This window comes from Nerophis ophidion, linkage group LG22, assembly GCF_033978795.1.
Source record: "Nerophis ophidion isolate RoL-2023_Sa linkage group LG22, RoL_Noph_v1.0, whole genome shotgun sequence".
In the NCBI taxonomy this organism is placed as follows: domain Eukaryota; kingdom Metazoa; phylum Chordata; class Actinopteri; order Syngnathiformes; family Syngnathidae; genus Nerophis; species Nerophis ophidion.
The window spans coordinates 38,857,987-38,866,684 of record NC_084632.1 but is presented as its reverse complement, the minus strand read 5'-3'; the positions used below and the strand labels follow the sequence as shown (position 1 = coordinate 38,866,684).

The window sequence follows — 8,698 nt, the reverse complement described above, 5'->3', positions numbered from 1 at the left end:
TGTTAGATCCACTATGGACTGGACTCTCACTATTATGTTAGATCCACTATGGACTGGACTCTCACTATTATGTTAGATCCACTATGGACTGGACTCTCACTATTATGTTAGATCCACTATGGACTGGACTCTCACTATTATGTTAGATCCACTATGGACTAGACTCTCACTATTATGTTAGATCCACTATGGTCTACACATCTGTGAAGGCATCATTAATGCTGAAAGGTACATACATGTTTTGCCATCCAAGCAACATAATCACTACAATAGTGTAACACAAACTGTACTCAATACACTCCAGGTTTATTTACACATCATTTATTTACATACAATATTCCGCCCTTCGTGAATGTTTGGCAGATATGAAAAACAAAAAACAGTCTTTTAAATTAGACATTAAAAAACAACTTGAAATTACAATAAAATCACTCACACACTGGAATTCACATTAACATACATATAAAGTGCATGTACATGTTTTAATCATGTCAAATCAACGATACATTTTCCCCTACTTGGGGGGGGAAAAAGTTGGCTCTTATGCCCTTAGCTCAATGCTAACATATAACAGACAAGCTAATGACAATTAGCCAGGCAATCATTTTAAACTCGTCCGAACGGAACAAAATTGACATAAAACAAGCAATGCATGTTTACTAACAGTCATGGAAACCAATATCGACGATCTGACTTTGGGATGCAAAGCCAGGCTCTCTGCACACTTAAAACATCTTATTGTGAAATTCATTCATTTACCAACATGGTGTGACTAATTATTATCATTTTTCACTGTAAATTGTTCTGAAAATGAAATAACGCCTTATAAAAATCCAATTAATTATGATGATTATTGTTATGCAAGACTGGTAGTAAGAGTTGCTTCACAAAGGGTTATTTTCGTGATGAACCGAACTATTAATCCTGCGTAGAAAAAAAACAACACATTTCCGTTTAATACCAGACAACAACATACGTATAACGGTCTTGTGTCGTCAAAAGTGCATTCTGACTTCACAGGTTGCTTCAGACCGTCACGACCCGCTCTGAAGACTTTAGCAAAACACCGTACTTTGGGTTGATATCAGCGCGTACAGGTGCTTTGATCACAGTATGACAATGCATTTCTACGGACCGGCCAGGGAAATATCACTTAAGAATCCCATCGGGGAGAAATGAAAGACCCGTTTAAAAATCCACGGTCGAAAGTCCTTCAAGTTGTTAAGTTAAGTCAAAGTACCAATGATGGTCTCACACACTCGAGGTTTGGTGAAATGTGTCCTCTGCATTTAGCCCAAACCCTTGTTCACCCCCTGAAAGGTGAGGGGAGCCAGCGCCCAGGAATCATTTTTAGTGATTCAACCCCCAATTCCGACCCTTGAAGCTGAGTGCCAAGCAAGGGAGGTAAGGGGTCCCATTTTTATAGTCTTTGGTATGACTTGGCCGGGGTTTGAACTCACGACCTTCCGACCTCAGGGGTGTACACTCTAACCACTAGGCCACTGAATGGCCTCACCTTTTCTCCTCCAGACAGATTGCAGCTCGATTTTTGTTTCATCTGACATCCCCTGGACAAAGATAAGACCTTCTGGAGGAAAGTTCTGTGGTCAGATGAAACAAAAATCGAGCTATTTGGCAACAACACCCAGGAATATGTTTGGAGGAGATAAAGTTAGGCCTTTAATCCCAGGAACACCATGCATACCGTCAAGAATAGTGGTGATAGTATTACGCTCTGGACCTGTTTTGCTGCCCATGGAGTTGGTGCATTACAGAGAGTAAATGGGACAGTGAAAATTCTTCAGGAACACCTATAATCATCAGCCCGGAGGTTGGGTCTTGGGCGCAGTCGTGTGTTCCAACAGGACAATTACCCCAAACACATGTCAAAAGTGGTAAAGGTGGATCATGTTTTGTTTAGTTATGTTCTTCCTTAAGTCTTGTTTTGTGCTTCTCTGGCGTTCAACGCTTAGCCGCCACCTGACTCTTCCTTGCTGGTTGTGAGGACACTTGGCCAAGTCCTCCCTCCGCCCTCCCGTGATTGTTGAACTTGTTTTTTTTGTGGACATCTGGAATCTGTCCTCACGGGGGGAGGTACTGTCATGATCCGTGGCCCGGAACATGTTTTGTTAAGTTATGGTCAGGGTTTGAACTCACAACCGACCGATCTCAGGGGCGGACACTCTAACCACTAGGCCACTGAAAGGCCTCACCTTTTCTCCTCCAAACAGATTGCTGGTTATTGTGGCCGAACAGCTCGATTTATGTTTCATCTGACACCCCCTGGACAAAGATAAGACCTTCTGGAGGAAAGTTCTGTGGTCCGATCTAACAAAAATCGAGCTATTTGGCAACAATACCCAGGAATATGTTTGGAGGAGATAAAGTGAGGCCTTTAATCCCAGGGACACCATGCATACCGTCAAGAATAGTGGTGGTAGTATTACGCTCTGGACCTGTTTTGCTGCCCATGGAACTGGTGCATTACAGAGAGTAAACGGGACAATGAAAATTCTTCAGGACGACCTATAATCATCAGCCCCGAGGTTGGGTCTTGGGCGCAGTCGTGTGTTCCAACAGGACAATTACCCCAAACACATGTCAAAAGTGGTAAAGGTGGATCATGTTTTGTTTAGTTATGTTCTTCCTTAAGTCTTGTTTTGTGCTTCTCTGGCGTTCAACGCTTAGCCGCCACATGACTCTTCCTTGCTGGTTGCGAGGACACTTGGCCAAGTCCTCCCTCCGCCCTCCCGTGATTGTTGAACTTGTTTTGTTTGTGGATATCTGGAATCTGTCCTCACGGGGGGAGGTACTGTCATGATCCGTGGCCCGTATCATGTTTTGTTAAGTTACGGTCAGGGTTCGAACTCACAACCGACCGATCTCAGGGGCGGACACTCTAACCACTAGGCCACTGAAAGGCCTCACCTTTTCTCCTCCAAACAGATTGCTGGTTATTGTGGCAAAACAGCTTGATTTTTGTTTCATCTGACATCCCCTGGACAAAGATAACACCTTCTGGAGGAAAGTTCTGTAGTCAGATGTAACAAAAATTTAGCTATTTGGCAGCAACACCCAGGAATATGTTTGGAGGAGATAAAGTTAGGCCTTTAATCCCAGGGACACCATGCATACCGTCAAGAATTGTGCTTCTCTGGCGTTCAACGCTTCGCCGCCACCTGACTCTTCCTTGCTGGTTGTGAGGACACTTGGCCAAGTCCTCCCTCCGCCCTCCCGTGATTGTTGAACTTGATTTTTTTGTGGACATCTGGAATCTGTCCTCACGGGGGGAGGTACTGTCATGATCCGTGGCCCGGATCATGATTTGTTAAGTTATGGTCAGGGTTTGAACTCACAACCGACCGATCTCAGGGGCGGACACTCTAACCACTAGGCCACTGAGTAGGTCTCGATTGATTATGCTCAGTTGTCGGGTCCCTGGGAGGGGATCCGCGTAGTCAAGAGTCAATTAATCAGGAGTTGTGTCTTCTCTTCGCAGCTGCATACAGTTCTTGGTAGAGGTCGGACAGAATGAACCTCGGGTAGGAGTTGTTCTCCATCAGGCTGTAGATTTTTCTCTGAGCTGCCAGAAAGCTGGTTGCATTCAGATCCGGGAGACTCTGGATGATTTTGTTTTTTGTGGAAAAGTCCAGGTTGACCTGTAACCAAACGGGATATTAGAATCATCGGTTTTCTAAAGACAGGATGTTCATGGAATCTTGTCAGTGGTCTAGTACCTCTTTGGGGGCTTCGGTTTTGATGAATTCCTCGTAAATGCTTTTGGCTTTGGATGTCAACTCTTGGTGTGAGGAGAGCTTCCTGAAGTCCTCGCACGCCGACCAGAACTCGATGTTCTCCTCGCAGAACTCGGTCTTCAAGAAGATGCAGAAAGCCGCTTTGCCGTCTGCGGGGGAAAACGAGGCCAACGGAGGTTAAAAAAGGCAATAAAACCCCCGACCTTTGAAACCGGGCGTTATGTAAGTTGACACAAATAGTGGAGTGAGCGACGCTTACATTTATGACCCAGAAGTTTGTCAAGCGACTGCGCCCACTGGCTCACATCGTCTGCGGTCGGCCTGAGGGAAGAGAGCACGGATCAGTCAGCAGATCTTTAGAGCAGACTGGTAGAGCAACTTTCAGTCTCAGGAAAGAGTTATCCAACTTTTAAGGGACGCTTGCAGAAAGATTGACGTAATTTGATACAAGAATGCAATTAGTCTGATCCTGGTAAAACTGCCACATGTCAAATGGTAATCAGATTATTCACGAATGTGGAGTAGTCATGGTTATTCAAAGTGTACTGCTGGGTTGGAGGTTTCTCATTGTCGTCCCATTGGGTTGAGTTTTTCCTTGCCCTGATGTGGGATCTGAGCCCAGGATGTCGTTGTCAAAATCAGAATCAGAGAATCAGAATCGGAAATACTTTATTTTATTTAAAATTTTCAGCACATTTTTTATATTAACTAGTCCACTATGGACTGGACTCCCTCTATTATGCTAGATCCAGTTTGAACTGGACTCTCACACTACTATGTTAGATCCACTATGAACTGGACTCTCAAACTATTATGTTAGATCCACTATGGACTGGACTCTCACACTATTATGTTAGATCCACTATGAACTGGACTCTCACACTATTAACTAGATCCCCTATGGACTGGACTCTCACTGTTATGTTAGATCTACTATGGACTGGACTCTCACACTATTAATTAGATCCCCTATGGACTGGACTCTCACTCTATTATGTTAGATCCACTATGAACTGGACTCTCACACTATTAACTAGATCCACTATGGACTGGACTCTCACTCTGTTATGTTAGATCCACTATGGACTGGACTCTCACTATTATGTTGGATCCACTATGGACTGGACTCTCACACTATTATGTTAGATCCACTATGGACTTTGTCTCTCACTATTATGTTGGATCCACTATGGACTTTATCTCTCACTATTATGTTAGATCCACTATGGACTGGACTCTCACTATTATGTTAGATCCACCATGAACTGGACTCTCACTATTATGTTAGATCCACTATGGACTGGACTCTCACTATTATGTTAGATCCACTATGAACTGGACTCTCACTATTATGTTGGATCCACTATGGACTTTGTCTTTCACTATTATGTTAGATCCAGTATGGACTGGACTCTCACTATTATATTAGATCCACTATGGACTGGACTCTCACTATTATATTAGATCCACTATGGACTGGACTCTCACTATTATATTAGATCCACTATGGACTGGACTCTCACTATTATGTTAGATCCACTATGGACTTTGTCTTTCACTATTATGTTAGATCCAGTATGGACTGGACTCTCACTATTATGTTTGATCCACTATGGACTGGACTCTCACTATTATGTTGGATCCACTATGGACTGGACTCTCAGTATTATGTTAGATCCACTAATGACTGGACTCTCACTGTTATGTTAGATCCACTATGGACTCGACTCTCACTATTATGTTAGAACCACTACGGACTTTGTCTCTCACTATTATGTTAGGTCCACTACGGACTTTGTCTCTCACTGTTATGTTAGGTCCACTATGGACAGGACTCTCGCACTATTTTTGTGATTAATCACACACGTCAACTCGTTAATTTCCGACAGCTCTAGCATTTACCATTAATTGACTAACGTAGAACTCGACTTAAACAAGTTTAAAAACTTATTGGGGTGTTAGCATTCAGTGGTCAGTTGTACGGAACATGTACTGTACTCTGCAATCTACTAATAAAAGTCTCAATCAATCAATCGAGCAACTATTTGTTATTATGATATCCTACGCACGGATGTCTTTCCTGCATTTTAATGAAATACCGAACGGGTCTGGATGAGGAGGTGGTCTCACCTGTGCGATTTGTTGTGCATGGAATGAGGTATGTTTATCTTCAAGAAGAGTCCGATTCTGTTTCTCAAGTTTTTCATCCTGCAAAAAAAACCAAAAAACAAAAACGTTAGTGAAGCTCAAGAAAATCCTGCACAACACTGAAAAAAGTCAGCGTTCAAAAACAAGAAGAAATCATTGAAAAATGTGGGGTATTTTATTTGAACGAAGCAAAGTTAGAAGATAACTGCCTTTATCATTTTAAATTGGAGAAATGTACTTCATACTTGGAAAACTGGGTCGATTATGTCACCGCCCATAAGCCGGACCTTAAGTTTTCGAATTAGTGATTGCATTGCTTTTAATTTAAATAAATAAATAAAAAGGTTACTCCCTATATGTGTATATGTGTGTATATATATATATATATATATATATATATATATATATATGTATATATATATATATATATATATGTCTTGATTGGATTATCCAGAGAATAGTGCTCAATACCTTGGTTGAGCGCAATATGTATGTGTGGGAAAAATCACAAGACTACTTCATCTCTACAGAACTGTTTCATGAGGGGTTCCCTCAATCATCAGGAGATGAATTAATGGTTCCCTCAAATCTCCTGATGATTGAGGGAACCCCTCATGAAACAGTTCTGTAGAGATGAAGTAGTATTGTGATTTTTCCCACACATTCATATATGTATATTTATATATGTATGTGTATATGTATATATGTGCGTGTGTATGTATGTATAAAAAAAAGTAAAAATATATAAAAAAAATTATTATAATTATTTTTAAATGACATTTTACGGATTTCCGAAATCGATGTATAGGTTTCAAAAATCTAAAAGCACAAGTGAAAAATATAAAAACGTTTCCTTTTTTTTTTCTATAATAATGATTTTTTTAAGCAAATTTTTTAGACTTCATTAATCAATTCATTGATTTCAAAAATATAAAAAACTAATAAAATAATATATCTTTTTTTTAAATGAAATATATATATATATATTCGTTTATATTTTTGTATTTTATTTCTGTTTATTATTATCATCAATGTATGATTATTTATTGTATTTATTTTATTTAATTGATGTAGTTGTAGATATATAGATTTTTATTTTTTTTTTTTTTTTTTGCTGTTTCTTTTTTTTGGGTGTTGGTCTGATTGGGATATAAACAAAAAAATTTTTGCAGCTATTTAATGTATGTGAATACAATATAATGGATAGAAATATCTGATGCTGGATGTCAATAAAAAAAAAAGAAAAAAAAATGAACTAAGCAAAATTATCTGCAAATACAACAAGAAAATTTGTCTTGCCAAGACTTTCCAAATCAAGTAAAATTAGTTAACCCAAAAAATACCTTAAAATAAGTATATTCTCACTAATAAAAACTGTACTACTATATGAGTACGCATTTTCTATTGTTTCAATAAAAATAAAAAAGCAAAGTACGTTTTTGCTGTCATCCTGTTTTAATACGAGTCATGTTTTTATTCCATGCTTGAAATAAGAAATTATTACTTTAAAAAAGTTGATGGCACAGCTTTGCAACATTTGATATTCTATGTTTTACTTACTATAAGTCGTAAAATCTCAGCAACAAACTGTAAAATCTCACTTGAGATCATTTAGGACCAAAGCACTTCAAACGAGTAAAACACTAACATAAAATCTGCTTATCTTATCAGAGATATTTGAGATATTTAATCTTGCTGAAGTGGACTTACTTTATTCTTGTTTTCTCTTTGTCGCTGGGTTTCATGCAGTCATCAGCGGTCATGTTTAACTTCAGGTCCTCCTTCATGGTTCGATCCCTTTCTGCTCTCCCTCTTGACTGGAATGTCTAACTTTATAGTAAGCTCCAGACTCCCGAGGAGGAGGCGGAGCCTGGTGAAGGAGCTTTCTCCCTATTGGCTCAAGCATTACACACAGACACGCCCCTTTCTGCGTCAATGTACCAAGGAAATGATTGTTGACATTACCCAAACAATGCACCCCGAATATCCACAGCACGAGGTTGCCTCGGGCAATTTTTTCTTTCTTTCTTTCTTTCTTCTGGTTCTTGGAGTCTTTTCAAAACGTGAATCTCCTTTTTGTGTTTGAACCCACCCACAATTACTCCACGCTTACTTCAGAAAAACAAAAAAAAACAAAGCCATCCCAATTTTTCGCCCCCGTTTGTCCTTTTTTTTTGTGTTGGTTTTTTGAGACGGTCTGAACCACGCAGGTACGTTTTTAATTGGTGTCATCGTTGTGTCCAAAAAATAAGGTTGTTTTGCCGACAAGCTTTGAACTAAAGCTTTCGCAGCCAAACTGTAATAGTATGCTAGTGGTAGCATGTTAGCATTGCAAAAGAGTACAGCCCAGGCGGCTCTCCTCATTGAGCTAAATTCAATCCTGTCTCTGTTTAATTCCTTGCTTCTTGTCTGTTTAATAGATGGGGCCGTTGTGGTCGTTTTTACATCTACCGTCTTCCGCCTGCTCCGCCGTTGAGGTCTTCACCGTGTCCCTGGCTCGGGGGCAGTCAGGTACTAGGCCTTTACCAAGGGCCACCTGGGGTAACAGTAGTAAAGGGGTTAACCTCCTAGTGGCCCAAGACCCCATAGAGGAGCCTCCACTGCTGGATGCACTTCAACCGAATGCCCAGGACATTGTACAAAGACTACAGCCCAGGCAGCTCTCCTCATTGAACTAAATTGAATCCTCCATCCACCCATCCATTTTCTACAGCTTATCCCAGCCTAGCTCAGCTACAGAAAAAAACAGCAATAGCCATAGCACACACGAACAAGTTACAAAGAACACACAAGAC

General features: G+C 40.3%; 1 protein-coding gene across 1 annotated transcript; it reads right to left on the bottom strand.

Moving 5' to 3' along the window:
* Positions 1 to 305: 305 nt before the first annotated feature.
* LOC133540838 (regulator of G-protein signaling 2-like) lies at positions 306 to 7,756 on the bottom strand. Its single transcript, XM_061883799.1, has 5 exons — positions 7,614 to 7,756; positions 5,886 to 5,963; positions 4,015 to 4,076; positions 3,738 to 3,904; positions 306 to 3,659 (listed from the first exon to the last, which is right to left on the bottom strand). The coding sequence occupies exons 1-5, from the start codon at positions 7,688 to 7,690 to the stop codon at positions 3,474 to 3,476; spliced, it is 570 nt and encodes a 189-aa protein (XP_061739783.1). The 5' UTR covers positions 7,691 to 7,756; the 3' UTR covers positions 306 to 3,473.
* Between the last annotated feature and the right edge of the window lie 942 nt (positions 7,757 to 8,698).